This window comes from Miniopterus schreibersii (assembly GCF_964146895.1).
Source record: "Miniopterus schreibersii genome assembly, chromosome: 9".
Taxonomy (NCBI): domain Eukaryota; kingdom Metazoa; phylum Chordata; class Mammalia; order Chiroptera; family Miniopteridae; genus Miniopterus; species Miniopterus schreibersii.
Window position 1 is genome coordinate 75,027,760 of NC_138118.1, and position 16,915 is coordinate 75,044,674.

The following is a 16,915-nucleotide window of genomic DNA, read 5'->3' on the forward strand; positions in this document are numbered from 1 at the left end:
AATAGTCAATATATTTTATTTGGCAAAAAGTTAAATATCTCAACACAACAATTTGGTCAGTAGGCCTTGAATTAAGTATCACAAAATATACAGTGTGTGTTCAGCCCCGTGGAAACCCCGATTCACCAAGAGTACAGATCTACGGCAGCCCAATGGCGGTTTCATAGTGTATAATTTATTATCAATAAAATTAGCTCCATTACAGTATTATTCCCCCCCTCCCCAGTTAAAATTAAACATAAACCATAGGTAGTAACCTTCTGCACATACGTAGAGCTCCGAATTTCCTCCCTGTTTGTCTGGTGCAAAAACCATGTTCAAGCTGGTCTGGTTGCCTTTTCTGGAACGTGTGGGTTATCTACACAATGGATGAGACAAGGTCCACAGAGCACGTAGAGACTAAAATGCCCGAATTTCAAGAGTGGAGAAACCCATGAACCTATGCATCCCAAAGAACCCGTTCTTTCTTTTTATTAAACATTTTATTTCACTGAGAAACCCTTACAGCTAATTTACAATCAAAGGTTAACAGCCTAGTTATACAGAAGACATATCCCACTACAGAGCTATCGTCTAGGCAATTGTTCCCCCCCACCCCACCCCATAAACAACCTGAGTTTGAATTGAGTCCTAGCTTTCACAATCACGACGGGCGCCTCGCCCAGCACAGAAGTTCTGAGTCACAAAACATAATTACCACAGTAAAACACAGTGTTCAAGTATCTGGGCAGATCGCTCTGCCCCACAAAGAGAGAATTAAATTAACTACACAGACTAAAAACTATACAGCCCGCAGTCAACAGTTGTGCATTATAAAAAGGTAGTTTTTTTTTTTAATTTGTTTGCTTGTTTGTTTGTGTGAAGTCAGGAACAGGTAGGTTTTATAAAATATATACAAGCTAACAGACACAGCCACCGGCGCCAGCTCTCCCTTGGGCTTCCACTTCTTTTTCATTCATTTATTTGTGTGGGTTGTTTTGTTTTTTTGTTTGTTTTGTCTTAACAGAAAATGGAAAGCTTACAATACCTCCTCCAGGAAACCGGCAGGCCAAGGGGCCAGCCTGGGGAAGGTCTGCGCGGGGAGCCGAGGCCTGGCGCGGAGCGCGGCTCTGCGCGGGGTGCGGGAGGCCTGGGGCGCGCGGCGGGAGGAGGGGCGCGGCCCTTTCTCCGTCCCTCTAGCTCCCTCGGCTTCCTCAGCCAGCTCCAGGGGCATCACTCGTCTTTCGCCCGGTCCTTGTTGATTTTCTTCATTTTCATCCTGCGGTTCTGGAACCAGATCTTGACCTGCCGCTCGGTCAGGTTGAGCAGCCGGGCCACCTCGTACCTGCGGTCCCTGGTGAGGTACATGTTGAAGAGGAACTCCTTCTCCAGCTCCAGCGTCTGGTGCTTGGTGTAGGGACAGCGCTTCTTCCGCGTGGAGCGCGCGTGCAGCCAGTTGGCGGCCGGGTTGCCTGCGTGGAGGGGAGAGGGGGCAGAGAAACGGGATTTAGACGGACCAGCACGCCCCCTCCCCCCTCTGCTGGGGGCTGGGGAGCCTCCTGGGGTCTTCGGCCAAAGCGCAGGACGCTGCTGAATGGGTTAGGGCAGGAGGCAGAGCGGCGGACACAATGGACCCCTGGCAGACAGACGCGGGGACGGTCACTTACAATTGCGCGCAGTAAAACTCGGCTCCCCCTCCCCTCAGAGGCCCTCCTTTCTCCCCAGTCCCCCCGTTCTTCGCTCTCCCCTCCCACTTCCCGAGCATTGTGTGAGGAGTGAAATTTGAAAACAGATCTTCTTGCCAGGCAGGGGGAAACCACGCTGCCCCGCGTCCGCGCAGCCAGGTTAATATTCTCGCTCTCCGTAACGCCGTGTGCCTGCCCTTCGCCGCCCGTCCCTCCGATCTCCGCACCCCTTCTCTGACCCCCCTGGGAGGCCAGCCCGGCGCCTCCAGGCGCCCCAAGGCCGGGGATCACCTCCCCAGCTTATTAGAATAATCTGGCACCGGGGCCCTCGCGCCCGGGAGCTCGCAGCCTCCTCTCGGGCCGGATTTACGCCGCCACCGGCTGAGACAGAAAGTGGGGGGGCTCGGCCCGTCTTCCCAGCGTCCGGGCCGCAGTTGCTGCCGCTGCTCCCGGACAATCTACTCTCACAAAAGACACTTTCTGCGAAGCTGCTTTCGAAGAACAGCCCAAAGTATCTCTGCCCCGGTCCCGGGCAGCCGGGGAGAGGGACGGCTGGTCTTGGCTCGCCCGCAGCACCCGCCCCGCCCCCTCTCTCAGTAGCAGCCACCTCCCCTCCCCCCCAGCCCGGCGGCCCGGCTCGTCACAGCTCCGTGGACTTGGGGCCCCATCCGAGGCGTCCCAAACAGCAACTTCTGGCTCCGGGGCCTCTGCTCTGGAGGCTCCCCGGGCGGGCGACGGCAGGCTCGAGAGAAAGCTGGCGGGCCGGCAGATCCGGGTGGCCGGCGTGGAGGCGGCGGCCGGCTTGGAGGGAGGAGACACTTACTGGGGTCGATGGGGGGCTTGTCTCCGCCGCTCTCATTCTCAGCATTGTTTTCGGAGAAGGCGCCTTCGCTGGGCTGTTTTTCTCTATCAACTGAAGGAGAACCACAAGCATAGTCAGTCAGGGACAAAGTGTGAGTGTCAAGCGTGGGACAGTCACCCCTTCTGGCCGACAGCGGTTCAGGTTTAATGCCATAAGGCCGGCTGGAGGGCAAGCCCGCGAAGGAGAGCGCGCCGGGCGTGGGCTCCAGCCAGGAGCGCATGTACCTGCCATCCGGCGCCGCCGCCGCCACGGGCGCCTGGGGGTGCACATAGGGGTGGTGGTGGTGATGGTGGTACACGGCTGCGGGCACCGCGCTGGCGCCGGCCGCGTGCACCGGGCTCCACGAGGCGCCGAACACCGCCGCCTTGGACTGGAAGCTGCACGGGCTGAAGTCGGGGTGCTCGGCCAGCGCCGCCGCCTGCCGGGGGGGCTGACCCAGGGCCCCCGTGGCGTAGCGTCCCGCGCCCAGCTCCTCCGCGGCGTCGGCGCCCAGCAGGAACGAGTCCACATAGTAGTTGCCCAGGGCCCCGGTGGTGGCCATCGCCGTACCCCGCGCCCTGCCGGCTGGCCTGACCCGCGGAAATTATGAAACTGCAGATTTCATGTAACAACTTGGTGGCACCAGGGGGGGGAAGTACAGTCACCTAATAAGTTGCCGGCGCCCGCGCCCCGATTGGCCACGCGCGTCACGTGGCCGCCCGGCAGAACAATAACGCATAAATCACTCCGCACGCTATTAATGGCCCGGTGTTTTGCAGTCATAATTTTTATAGCAAAAGCCATATGTTTTTATGCAAAGAGATCGCGGCGCTCAACGATCGGGTTTGTTTTAATTGTGGCCAACGACGATTAAAAGATCAAATCTGGCCTTGCCTCTGGACTCCCGCCCCTTCCCGCCGCCGCCACCAGACGCACGCACTTCTTAAGCGGACTATTTTATACCACAATTAATCACGCCATCGGCGAGGCGCGGGTCCCGCGCGCGAGCGCGGCCAGCAGAGCCCCTCACATAAAATTAGACAATAATTGAAGCCATAAAAAAGCAGCCAAATCGCATTCTCGCTCTACTGTATTTAAATCTATATTTATATTTCATAAGGAGTTATTGTTTCAGAAGCCACACAGGCTGGTGGGAAGTTGGGAACGACCCACAGATTCGTTTACCTCGCCGTGGCTCCCAGTTGTAAAAATTTACGAGGACTTGGAAAGGTTAAATTAGACTGTTGTGTTTGGTTGGCGGGCTCCCTGTAAATAATCCCCGAAGTCCCGGGAGATGCGAGTTTACCCCGGCCGGCCTCGAAAAGTCAAATTCAACGCAGTCGCCTTCCCAGACTGAGCCACCACCGCCTCTGCCCGCGCGCGCCGAGCGCGGACGGGCGGCCCAGAGGACACAGCCCATGGAGGGCCCCTGGAATCTACCCGACCCGGTCGCAGGGTGTCCCGGCAGCTCCCAAATTCACCGCTGCGCGGCCACCAAGGAGCGGCCAGCCATCCCTGCTCCGAGTGTTTGGGGGCCTGGTCGTGTCGCGCCTCCGGCCCCAACCGCGCACACGCGGCCCAGCAGGCCCCGCTCAGCGTCAGCGGGGATCACGATCCCCCGCCGTGGGCGCAGCATGCGCCCTGGCCCTGTGCTCAGCCCCCCAGAGGCCCTGATGCTGAGCCCCTAACCAGAGCACAGAACCACGAGGCAGCCTTAATAAAAGGCCAGTGCGGCCTAAGAGACTCGGTGGCTCAGTAGCTGGGAGGCCCGCACCGGAGAGGCTGGCCCCCGGGCCCAGCATGAATCCTTCGGGTCTCCCTCCTTCCTTCCTTCCCCCCTTCCTTCCTTCCTTCCTTCCTGGCCACTGCCCCCGGCGGGCCCGCCTGGGTTACCCACGCGGCCGGGCGGCTCAGCGGAGCTACGAGGCCCAAAGTGAGGCGGCCGCAGCTCAAGTCCAGGGCCAGAAATTAAAACGGGGTGGGGCACGGGGCATTGACTTTAATGCCATCATTCAGCCTGACCACATTGAGGAGGGTGATTCTCACCCCTTAGAGTCTTTCGGAGGTAAATTGAAAGGCCTCGGCCTCTTTGCTAATTGGAAGGGGAAAAAAAAAAAAACCCACACCAAACACAAAAGGAAAGCAGCGCCTACTAAAACCGGGGTAATTAAATTCACGTGTGAACACTGTGCCTGCAAGAGTGTGTTTTTCATTAGCCCACTTCCCTGGCGGCGAGGGCGGGCGGCCGTGGCGGCTTCCACCTCTTTCTGCCTTGCCCGCCCCAACAGTCCCAAACCCTGAAACATCTCTATCCCGCCCCGGGAGCGGGGGGGGACACCCTCAAATGCCAGGCTCTGCCTGCGAGGCTGAGAGACCGCGCAGAGACCGACCGCGCGCCCCTTTCCGCGCCCTGCCCGGGGAGGGAGGTGGCCGCCCCAGTGAACTCCGACGTGGCCGGCCCGGCCGCCTCAGCCCCCTCCCCCGCCCCGATATTTTCCTTTCCCTGCAAATTCCTCCGCGCTATTCCCACTGCCTCCGCAGCCCAAGGGGGTCCCAAATATGGGGCAGTTCCGGGGGTTTCTGAGATTTTCATTAGGAAAAATTAATGCGGGAGGAAACCTTTGCTCCTAATTGTAATTGTCTGCAAACGGGCTGGACACGCCTGGCTGCCTTTTGCACTGTTTTGTGTTTTTTTGTTTGTTGTTTTTTTTTTTACCCAGAGAAGACACGAATTATTTATAGTATTTTTAAAAAATAATAAGGCCATCCTTTAAATAGCCTTAGCCCCCACGTAGGATGCTATTAAGTAATCAGAAGGGCTTGCGTGTCAAGTCGTCCTCACTGGTGCCTAGAATGGGGGGGGGGTTCACAAAACCAAAATTATCCCTCTTCAGCCCAGAGGTTTAAGGGGAGACTATTCGGGTTTTGTGTCTGCGTTTATTTTGGAAGTAAACGGGCTTGCGTGTGCATAAAGAAATAAAGAGTGGGATTACAGACGGTCTCTTTTTTGCCCCAGAGTTCTAAAACCTTGGCCCTCAAAACAAATCCAATTCTCAGGTCCTGAAAATGGCAGAGAGGAGCTGAGGGTAACACCGTGTGGGCCTTTCGGATAACAGGACCCGGGACTGAGCGGTGGAAACAGCCCCTGGGCGCAGAGCTGAGCGGGGAAGGGCAGTCCTGCTAGAGGCAAACAGTCTGAAGGGCTCCGGGGCGGGGGTGTGGGGGGGTTGGGAAGGGATGGAGGTCGTTTTCAGTTCCCAGTAATAATGAAAATAAGCCCGTCGTGGACTACTACTTGGATTAAGGACTCAACTTTGTATTCCAATGGTTCCGGAATTCAGAATTCCTTCCCCCTGTTATTTGAAACACTGGCGCTGGAAGGGTCCCCATCTCCAGCAGTCAGTCGTAGGCACAAGGATGCCACATCCAACCTACTCTGAACCTGAGAGAGGTTACTGGCAAGCAAGCAGCCAATCTTAGCCCAGGCGGGACTCCCTTATCGCGGTTAAAGCCCGAGCTGAGGCCTAGGAAGCTTCCGGAGACTTCCCTCCGTGGCCCGGCTCCCTGCGCCTGAGCTGGGCCTCAGCCCGGTCCGGCCTCAGGCCCCCAGCGAAGCTGGCGAAGGCCTCCTTGCAAAAGCCGCCGCGAATGCCCCCTGACCGGGTCTCCGGGGCGGCGGCGGCGGACCCGTGGAGCAGGAACGCAAGGCCGCCGCCATCCGGTCGTGATCGTAACCGAGGCCTTGTCTGCGCTCAGATCCACAGCCCTCGACAGACGCCCCACGCGAGCCCTGCCTGGGCAGAGGACGACCTCTACTTGAGCGCGCAAGAAAAACAGGGCGCCCACCCCCACCCGGGCTCCCCCCAGGCCAGCCTGGGTCGCGCCAGAAGGAAGGACCCGGGAGGAAGGGAGGTGGAGACCGAAGAAGAAACGCACACAGAGACCAAAGGAAAAAACAAAAATAAAGGAAATGGAAGGAAAGGAAGGAGACATAAAGTAGAAAAAAGAGGCAGGAGGGAAGGAAGGAAAGAGTCAAAGGCGACTCCTGGGAGCCGAAAGCGGCTCCAAGAGGAAGGGTAAGTGACAAGGCCAGGACCCAGCCCGTCTGCCCGGTCCCTTCTACTTCGGCCTGAGTCTTCATGGGCCCAGGGGTCTCTCCTTGTTTCCTACCCTGGCTTGGGGTTGAGGCTGTCCTCGCTTTGCAGGAGGATGGCGGGGTCGCTGGCTAGGCGCAAGCCAGGAGCTGGGGAGGCCCAGGATGGAAGTGTGCGCCCCTGACCTTGAATGGCCCGGGGCCCAGAATTCCTACCACGCCCCCGGCGTCCGCTGGGCACAGCTAACCTGACCCTACCTGCTGAGGCCAGGTGGGGCTGGGGGTGAGTCCAGCAGCCTGGCAGAGCTGAGAAGGAGGCAGGGACGAGGCTCCTGCGTGGGAAAAGCCGAGGTTGCCACCACAGGCCTGGCACGACCAGAGCCTGGATGCCCCGCCCGGCCCGGCCCCGGCGCGCACAGGTACCTGGAGACGATTTCAACTGAAGTAATGAAGGCAGTGTCGTGCTGTCGAGAGAAAGGTGGATCCCAACAACAGGAAACTACCTAAATCACCGACCAGTTCTGGTGCTGCCCGCGCGGGGCTGCGTCGCCCGCGCGCCTCCGCCGCCGCCGCCGCCGCCGCTGCAGCCGCCGCCGCCCAGGGAGAGCCCCGCGATCGCACCCGGCCCGGCCCCTCGCCAACCTGCGCCCGCCGCCGCCACCGAGTGTCCGGGGCAGCCGCCCGGGCGTCGCGGCGGGAGAAGCCACCGGCCCCTGTAAGGTAAACCTGGGAGAGGGAGGGAAGCGAGGTAAAGGAGAGAGAGGAAAAGAGGAGGGGAGAGAGCGCGCGGAGAGCGAGCGGCGCGCGCGCCGGTTTCCCCCCATCTCGCGGCGCAGCCAGCGGGCGCCGAGCGGCGGCGGCCCTGGGACGCGCAAAAGCGCCAGGGACAGCCCCGAGCCCGGCGCCCGGTCTGGTCTCGGCCTCCCGCGCTCGCCGCCCGCCGCTCGCTCTCCCCCTCGCTCCCTCCCCGCCAGGCAGCCAGCCGGGGCGCGCGCTCCCGCGCCCCCTCCCCCCGCCGCCCCCCCCCACCTCCCGCGAGCAGGAAACGCGTGGCCCCGCGGAGGGCGACCAGGTGGGGGAGGCTGCGCTGGGGGAGGGGGTCCGGGCAGCCCGGCCGCCGTCTACCTAAGCGCCGCGGCGGACGCTGGAGAGGCGCTGTGGGCCCGGCCGGCTCCCGGGCTTCCCAGACTGGGGGTCATCTAGACCAGGGGACCCACAAAAATAACCAGCCTCTGCGAGCCTCCCTGGGGCTCCCGAAAGAAATCCTGTTTGGCTTCCTCTGTCTATGAAGCTCCTCTCTCAACTGAAACCACCGGTCCAAGACAGCCACAATCCAGATATACTAGCAAGTCATAAAACGGAACAAAAGCCGAGGAGCCTCACGGCACCAGGGCTGTAGGGCCCAGACAAGTTACGACCGTCTAGGTAATATTTAAATAGATGCCGAAAGTAATTGCAGGGGGCGCGGGCTAGTCCTCCTGTCATAAAAGTAGTGGACGGGATAGAGTGGAAGGTGAAGATAAAAGTCGAAAAAAGAGGTAAAATTAAAAAGCTTCATTCCACAGCTTTTATTCTATAAGAACATAAACATCGTCTTTTTTTTTTCCACGCACAGCAGCATTACAATATTAATTTATTCTGATTTAAGATTAGAAATAGAGCTAGAACTAACATTTATAATAAGATAGAATGCATTTGCATAAAACAAGATTGGCAATTTTTCATAATAATAGACATTTATACAGATTTGCATTTATAGTTTTTTTTTTCTTTTTCTGCATCTACAGGTTTGACCCTTTTATGCATGTAACTTCACAGTATAAAGGAAACCAAACAATGTCTCCCTTCTCTAGTCTATTCCGCCTGCCCCCAGCCCTCCTCGGCTTCCGTGAATTTTGGAGAAAAAAAAAAAGATAGTGGGGAAAACAAACAACAAACCTCCGCAAGATCGGGAGAATTGTGGTGTGCTTGTCATGGGTTACCAGTGGTAACAATTACTTTATGACAAAAATCCACTAAATCCACATGTATAAACAAAACTACATCAGATTATTTATCTACAGCCGGAGGATATGGAGATTCAGAGGAAAGGGAAATAGTTTAGCCCCACAATGCAAGACCTTACACAAACTGGAGCAGGAGTTTCCTTGCCCTGGGCTGGCTGGCTCTTTCTTTTCTTTCTCTTTCTTTCTTTCTTTCTTTCTTTCTTTCTTTCTTTCTTTCTTTCTTTCTTTCTTTCTTTCTTTCTTCTTTCTTTCAAAGCTGGGATATCTTACAGAGGAAAGAAAAATTCATCTTTCTGACTCTCTCCATTTTCCAATCAGCCAAAGTCAAGCCCTTTTGCCAACCTGTATGCCCATGCCCATAAGCCTTTCTCTTTGCCAACGCAGAAAGAAAGAAGAAACCGAGGGCCTGCATCCCCTGATTAAACACAGCCCAGCACTCCAGGCCAGGGAGCCGGTGGCGGCTCCTTGCACCATTGACCTCGGGCCAGACACCTCAGCGCCTCCGAGGGGACCTGGGCCTTCCGCTAGGTTTGCCCCGGCCCCGCAGGAAACCAGCTCCACCAGCTCCAGCAGGAGAACAGGGGCCCTGTTGAGCAGTGGGACACGGAGACGACAAACCACCCCAGCCCACCGCTTGACAGCTGGGACAACGTTTACCTATATAGAATTTAAGAGCGATATGGCTTTTTCCCCCAGAAAACAACAAATAAACCAGCACCTAGCCAACGGACAAAGAAATAAAAAGTCAGAACAAACCAGCCCTGCACAGATGTCACGGCCAGCGAGATGCGGGTGTGGGAGGGAGCCACGGGGCTCCCGCACAGGTGCCAGTTCCTGGGCAGAGGCCGAAGACAGAGGGAGCAGAACCACTCCCTGGAAGCAGGAGGAGGGGGGGGGGACCAAACAAAACAAAACGGCCGTGGCCTGGAGCTTCATCAGGAAAAATTAAAGTTGGCTGTCAGCTCCCGGATCCGGTTTTCTCGGTTCATTTTCTTCAGTTTCATCCTGCGGTTCTGAAACCAGATTTTAACTTGTCTGTCCGTGAGGTGGACGCTGCGGCTGATCTCTAGGCGCCGCTCTCGAGTAAGGTACATGTTGAACAGAAACTCCTTCTCCAGCTCCAGCGTCTGGTGCTTGGTGTAGGGGCAACGCTTCTTCCGGCCGCTCTTTGCAGTGAGCCAGTTGGCTGAGTTCTCGCCTTTGGGGTTGCCTGGCGTTTTAAGGGAACAAAGAGGGGAAGGTTAAGTGGAGGCTGTGTGGGCTGACCACAGGGGTGGCTTTGGGCCGCCGGTGCCACAAGAGGGATGCCCTAAGTCATGCACAGAGAGGGGTGCTCCCCTTTAGCTTGCTTGCCCAGGAAGAGCAGCTCCTCCAAGAGGCCTGTGCAGACGCCAGTGGGCCTCCAGTCCACACCTACCCGCCCAAGTTACATTTTCCTCCATTTCCCCCAAACACCTGTTTTAGCACAAAGCTGCCAGGTGCCTGCAGAAGGAACGGCCTGGGAGGGCGGGCCTGTATATCTTGAACTTAATGCCTTAACTTTGTCTTTGCGTCTTGCCCCCAGGCACACAAGCACTTCCTGCAGCCCCCCCCCAGGCTGGGGTCCGGGGTGCTTGCTTGGAGGGGGGGCGGGCAGCAAAGCTGCGTCTCACTGCAGCCCCCTCCTTGCCCAAGGCCTGGTGAGGAGAGGAAGGACGTCGTTGGGACTTGGGGAAGACACACCAAAAAAACGGACTGGGGTCAAGGGCCTGCCGCCTTCACGGCTCTCCAGGAGCCAGGGACGGGCAGTCTGGGCGATTCTGAGTTCCAGGGAAAGCGAAAAGGTCCCTCTCTGCCTCTCAGCTCAGGGCCCCGGCGTCCGGGCCGGGATTTGCCTTTCTTCTACCCGCAACAAGGATTCCCGCCCCTCCAGCAACTTTGAAAAAAGCATGGGGGATCGTAAACTCGAACTTCGCCGGTTAATGGGCTTATTTATTGGTGCTGGCGGCTGCTTATTTTGGATGCCTTACAAACATCCGTGCTATCTGCGGGCGAGCCACTTTCCCTCCCTCCCCCTCCCCCCGCGTGGGCCGCGCCTCGCAGCCGGGACCCGGACCACGGCGGAGGGTGCCGCGGCCCACGGGGAAGGACACGCGCGGGACGGGGGCCGCCCGCCGCGCTCGTCGCCCCCAGCCGCGATGCGCCGAGGCCAGCGCGGAGGACTTCTTGGTGTGGGGCACGAAGCTGGACATGAATTTTTACTGCGTCCCCACGCCCAAATATTAAAAAGCAAGTTCACAAGGTCAGCCTGCCTGCAGCTCGGGCCAAGGCCAGCCGGCTGCCGCGCGGGCTCCCGGCGCTGCGCTCCTTCCCGCTCCGCGCCAGCCGGTCTGCCCGCCAGACCGCGGCCCTTGCGCGCACCCGGCTTACCCAGGGAGTCCTTCTCGGGCGAGGCCTTGCTGCTCTCGGAGGGGGCCGGGGAGAGCTCCTCGGCCGCCGAGGACGACGCGTGCGCCTCCTCGTCGCCCTGCGAGCCCCCGCCAGCGCCACCGCAAGTCAGCGCGGGGGGCGGCGGCGAGTCGAGGGCGCGCTCCTTCCGGGCTGCGTCCGCCGAGCCGGAGGCGAGCACAGGTGGCGGGTCGAAGCCGCGCCCGGGGGGCTGCGCGGGGAACGGGCCGGCGCCCAGATGCTGCGCGCCGCCGCCGCCGTATCCCTTGGCCGCGCCATAGGCCTGCGAGAGGCGGAAGTAGCCGGGCACCGGCACCCCGCTGGAGGTGCCCAGGGCGCAGCCGTCGGGTGGAGGGCCCCTCGGGAAGGGGGCCAGCTCGGCGGCGGCGGCCGAGCCTTTGGGGCATTTGTCCGCCGAGTCGTAGAGGCAGTAGGAGCTCTCCTCTTTGATGTTCTGCGCGAAGGAGCACGAAGTGGCCTGCGGCGGGGGCTGGGGGGGTTGCGGCGGCGGCGGCGGCGGCTGCTGGGGCGGTTGCTGCGGCGGCGGCCCCTCGGGCGGCTCCATCCGGCAGGAGCGGGGCGCGTCCAGCCACAGGTCTATGGGCGCGGGCGGGTAGCCGTGCGTCCCGGGGCCCAGGCCCCCGCCGGCGCCGCCGCCGCCGCCTCCGCCGCCGGGCGACGCCGCCTCATTGCGCTTGCCGCCCAGGGCCGGGAAGAGCCCGCAGCTCTGCAGCCCGTAGGGCAGGTCGGCGGCCGGCTGCAGGTAGACCCCGCCGTGGGCGAAGTAGCCGCCGCCCCCCGCGCCGCCGCCGCCGCCGGCCTCGACTCTGCCGGAGCTGATGAGCGAGTCGACCAAAAAAGAGTTCGCGGCGGGGCTCTCGGAGCATGACATTGTTGTGGGATAATTTGGCGAAGGGAGCAGATAGCCCTTTCTGGCTGACATTTCTTGTGCAAAACATGCTGAGTAGGATTAGCAATCCCCCCGCACCGCGGCGGGCGCCCGCAGCCAATCCCGAGCCAGGGTTTCCGCGCGACCACTCCCAGTTTGATTTCGTAGGCTTGGGGCCGCTCTCCGAGGGCGCCCTCCGAGCCCGCGATTGATATAAATATGTAATCTGTATTGATGGGCCGCGAGACGCGCGCCCCGCACCTCAGCCCGAAGGCCAGCAGCTGCGGGGGCCGCGCCGACGCGGCCGCGGAGGGGGGAGGAACCTGGTCCTGGGGCTCGCCCGGCCCCTGCCCGGACGTGAACCCTCTTTCCGGGTCTGTTTGAAGGGTCCTTCGGCCCCGTGCTGTTAACAAGTGGGGTGTTTATGGTGTGCACCCTGGCCCGCCTTGGGTGCACCCCTTCCTTGTTTCGGAATCCGCCCCTAGCCCTCCGTACACCTCAACACTAAGGGGTCCTCTCAGGGCCTCAAGCTCTTCCCATTCAGCTCCTCAGCCGTCTCCCAAACGTGGTGGACCTGGTCCTAGGCCACCAGGACCCTCAGAGTGTCCAAAATCCAGAGCAGACTGGAAGCTGACAGTTGCTACTTATTTATTTATTTTTTGCTTCCCACTCAGAATTTCCCCCCAAACGCAACGCCCTGGACTCTCAGCCCCCTAGGCGCGCCTCTGCCAGTGTGCTGATGGACTTAGGGTCTTTGCCTCTGGCGCACTCCTGCGGCTTGCCTGTCGGGGGACCTTGGTGGGCTAGCATGAGTGGGGGTGTGGAAGCAACTGGCGACCTGAATGACTCCTGCGCCCCTGCTCTGAGTCCAGGTCCAGGCGCCCCACGGCCCCATCACCCCGTCGGGCTCCCAGCTGCAAGCCCTTTCAGGGAAGTGAAAGGAACATTGGTCTTTAGGGTCTTTGCCAGGCCCTGAGGTGAAGACCCCAGGGGGAAACTTGGAGGAGGGGCGGCCAACGGACACCTCTGACACAGTGTTCTCCAGTTCTCCCTTTAGCCTTGGCATTCGCCCGCTCCTGGAGTCTGTGTATGACAAGAACCAGTGTCACCAAGCTCCTGCCTCTCCGACCCCTCCCTCTCCCCCCTCCCCTCCAAACCCGAGGCTGGGGCAGCGCTGGCTCCGGCGGTGTGCGCATTTTAACGAGGCCCCGCGGTGAGGAAATCCGTTCCCTGCAAGGCCGGGCTAGGCTCCTGGCCCAGTGACAGGAGCCTTCAGAGGACAAGCCCTTTGCTCAGCGGACCCCAGGGTCTCCTCCTTCCTGGGCCGTCGGGACGCGCTTAAGTCAACTGGAAATGGCCGGCCCGGGGCGCTAGCCCCCAAGTGCGGGCCTCAGACGTGTCTCAGGAAATTCGACCTTTTCCGGCCAGATCCAGCGGAGCCCAGGAGGTCGCGGCCTTGCCCCTGGCCTGCGGGCTACAGCTCTCCGGGATGCCCCCGGCCTGCCCGCCCCACCAGCTCCAGCCCCTGCAGAGGCCTTGACTGGGGCTGCAGGACGCGGAGATCCTAGGCAGCCACGCTCAGGCCTCTGCGCGCGGGGAAGGACCCGTGCGTCCCCGGTGCTTTGCCAGGCATTTGGCCTGGTTGTTCAGAGTATCAACCAAGTCCGAGGAGGAAGCGAAGCCAGAGAGGACCCAGGGAGAGCTCACGGGAGAGCAGGCGACAGAGCCTTGGAGCTGGCTTCTGAGATGCAAGCAGTTGCGGTCTCTGCCGGCAGCAGCTACTCGGAGCGCAGAGCGCCGGAGGCCGCGCCAACGCTCGCGCCGAGCTCTAACCACTTCCACCTCTGCTACCCGAGGTTACTGTCCGCAGACCGACCGGGCATCTGGGGTGCAGAGAAGGGGAATAGAGAAGGAAAGAGCGAGAGGGACAGAGGGAGAGAGGGACTGAGGGAGAGTAAAGCCAGTCCTCCCCAGTCTGACAGGGTCCTGAGGCTGCAGCATCCACACAGCGGAATCAAGTGCGCAAGATTAGAAACTGCCCTTAGCTCTCCAGCTCTCCACGTCGCTCTTATGCACAAGGCCAAGGCAAATTCTAACCTGGCTAAGCCCCAGAGGCCAACGAACTTGAGCACAGAAAAGTTTCAGAGCACCGCAGCTCCGGATCCTTCCCTGATGGATGGGCCTGGTCCTTACCCCGCTTGCCTTGCCAGGAGGGTGGAACTGACTAGGACGGCTGTGCTCAGCAGTGCTGCTGAGAAATGCCACAAAGCTGAGGGCTACCTGAGAAGGGGGCTTTGCCCCTCCGTACTGTTCATACCTCTCAGGAAAGCTCTGCCAAGTGGAAAGTAGGTCACAAGAACAAGAGAGGGTTTCTTGGGGAAAACATGGGCCCCAGCAGGCCAATGGGTTGGGACGTTGTGCCCCTCCAGATTAAATGCAGAAAGCAACTATCCAGGCCACAGGGTGGGAAGGGCCAGTGGCCACAGGATAGAATGGTTGAGATGGGGCGGCTCAGAAAATAAAGTGAACGACTATGATCTAAACCCGTCTCTCCTAACCTTTCTGGAAGTTAAGGCCCCTTTGCAAGATCTATGGCCAAGTTCTGCCTCTTGACCTGTGAAAAATAGAAGCCTGTGCATTTCCACTATTTGACCCACCATTTTCAAGGAGCCGAGAAGGCCCTCCAGAATATTTCAGGACTCTCCAGGAATTCAGCACCCCGTTAGTTTGACTGATAAGACAAGCCCTGTGCCCTGCTGTAGGCAGCTTGGGCCTGGTCTGATCAGGGCCCTGTAGGGTGGCCAAATGGGCTTCTAGGCTGGATGGGATCCAAGAGTGTGCACGTGCCGATCCAAGTTACAGAAGTCAGCTTGGTACTGCATCTGCTACAAGGAGGTTGCTGGCTGCTGGCGCCCAGGCCATGGCATTGGCACTTGGGTCTTCACCGATCTTTGGGGAGAGCTGGATGTTTTCCTCCAGCGTCGACTCCCCCACCCCATCCCTTGTAATAAACCAATTGGAATGTTTTGTTTGTGCTGTTTCTTGCCCCCCCCCCTTTTTTTAAGTGTGTAAACCAGTGTGGGAGCCCCTCTCTGACCCAGGACCACTACCCAACCCCCACCTGGGCTTGCAGTGCCAGGAGTGAAAGGAGAGGCTGCGGGTAAGCTTGGGGCGCACACTGGCCTGCCGCGGCTGGTTCCAACAGAAAGGTATCAGCATAGCAGAAGCTCAGGCTAAGCCCTCTCAGCCTCAGAGCCCTCAGCATCCCCGACCGCCCCCAAGGCTCCACGCTCCCCAGACTGTAACACCGAGGTGTTAGCTTGCTCAATAGAATATTCCACTGACCGAAGGCCTCGGCTTCCCTGAGGTTCCCCCTCCCCCTTCCAGAGATTAAGAAAAGCGATTCAATTGCCGCAAGGGTCGACTTCTAGACTTACTCTCTGCTGCTGGCCCCTTTGCCTTCTTACCCCCTCTCTCTCTCCCTTTCACCCTCCCTCCCAGATGCCGAATTTCTCTATCACTTCTGTATGCCTTTGACCTAAAACTCTCAGTGACTCCTCGCTTCAACCAGGCCTGTGCAGGGTTATGTGAACCCTGCCGGAGCCCACGTTTTATTTAGGAGTAAATATCAACTATTTCTACCTGTATAATAATACACCCCCCCCATTGGCTGTGGAGCCAAAATAAAGACCAGGCGGGTGGAATAAACCCTTTGGCGAGGATTACGATGCAGTTCACCGGATAGTGGATACAGAAAAAAAAAAAAGCCCTTGCAAATGGCAAAAAACAAACTGCTATTACAAAAAAAACTCTTTTAAAAAAATACTAGCTACTGAGATTGAGATAGGCAGTAAACAGTTTGTATCTGAAGGTCGCTCTCATGGTTTCCCGACTCAGACTGGCGGCGGAGTTGGGCTTCGGCCCGCAGGAGAAAAACGCTGCTTTCACATACCGCTTTAAGAAAAATTCTGGACTGCTCCGACCACTGCATTTACCACAGAGTTAGAATTTTTTTTTTCGTAAGCGATGACGTTCTTTCCCGATCGCCTTTAAGAACAGTAATGTTTCCGGGGATATTTGACGTGTTTGCTTTCAGTCAATCAGGTGCAATCTATCTCCAGACACCCGCTTTAAAATTTTTTCTAAATCCAGCCACTGAACTGGTCCTTTTCTCCTGATGGGGGAAGTGTTGGGCCTTTTCACTCACATCCTAAACTGCAATATTCTTAGTTTTATACACGATAAACTGCCTCTGGCTCTGGGATTGCAGGGACGGCTCAGGCTGTGGAGAGCACCGTGTGGGTGCCCACTCCTCGGCTGCCTCACTCTGGCAGACTTTGGGAGCCTGTGCTCAGCAAAGACTAGTGACTTTGACGGGCAAAATTTACACATATGTACACACACACCCAGAGGCAGCACCTACTCTCTAAGATTCCCTCACTCACCCATGTGCTGTATATTTGTGAAAAAAATAACCATTTCAAGAAACCAATGAAAATATATTGGAATAAAGATTTAAATACAGGAAAAGAGGGAATTTGAATCTGCCCTCCAAAATTTAAGTGAAATGATTATTTAAAGCTGTTTTATGACAACCCTGATGGAGGGACGGTCGATCATGTTTACAACTAAGAAACTGCTGCAAAATCCCAGCCAGGTTTATAGCGGTACATTCCAAATAAGTGATACAGACTTCTCTGGGAAGCCTCGAAAATCAAAATCCACTTTTCTGGAAAATTGGCCTCTTTTGGAACAAAGGCTTCCCCCAGGCTGCTAGGCAGACTAGAGACCTCACCTAGTTGGGAACCAGCGACCACCCCAGGTCTGCCCCAGGGAACAAGCCGGCCGCAGCGACCACGGTTACTGACCACCTCATTGTTTGGAGTGGAAACTTTCTGTTTTCCCCAGTCCCCCCATTCCCCCCCCATCTCCTACCCTAGCACAGCAGGGGGGTGAACCCATTCTCTTAGATGCCCCCCCCATTCCTGGCTCATC

At 58.3% G+C, this 16,915-nt stretch overlaps 2 protein-coding genes across 5 annotated transcripts in view; both read right to left on the reverse strand.

Annotated features, from left to right (window-relative positions):
- The window catches only part of HOXA9 (homeobox A9), a 17,265-nt gene continuing 350 nt past the window's right edge, over positions 1–16,915 (reverse strand). Inside the window, exons 1-3 of one of the 3 annotated variants that reach the window (XM_081146674.1) lie at positions 2,751–7,295; positions 2,488–2,577; positions 1–1,451 (exon numbers count right to left, since the gene is read on the reverse strand). In XM_081146674.1, the coding sequence (XP_081002800.1) occupies positions 1,213–1,451; positions 2,488–2,577; positions 2,751–3,036 (615 nt within the window). In that variant the 5' untranslated portion in view covers positions 3,037–7,295 and the 3' untranslated portion in view covers positions 1–1,212. Of the gene's footprint in view, positions 1,452–2,487; positions 7,303–16,915 lie in introns of those variants that run through there. The other 2 variants (XM_081146675.1, XM_081146673.1) reach the window with 2 other exon arrangements.
- The window catches only part of HOXA10 (homeobox A10), a 9,108-nt gene continuing 344 nt past the window's right edge, over positions 8,152–16,915 (reverse strand). The window contains exons 1-2 of one of the 2 annotated variants that reach the window (XM_081146664.1): positions 11,014–16,802; positions 8,152–9,814 (exon numbers count right to left, since the gene is read on the reverse strand). In XM_081146664.1, the coding sequence (XP_081002790.1) occupies positions 9,540–9,814; positions 11,014–11,974 (1,236 nt within the window). In that variant the 5' untranslated portion in view covers positions 11,975–16,802 and the 3' untranslated portion in view covers positions 8,152–9,539. Of the gene's footprint in view, positions 9,815–11,013; positions 16,803–16,915 lie in introns of those variants that run through there. The other variant, XM_081146665.1, reaches the window with a different exon arrangement.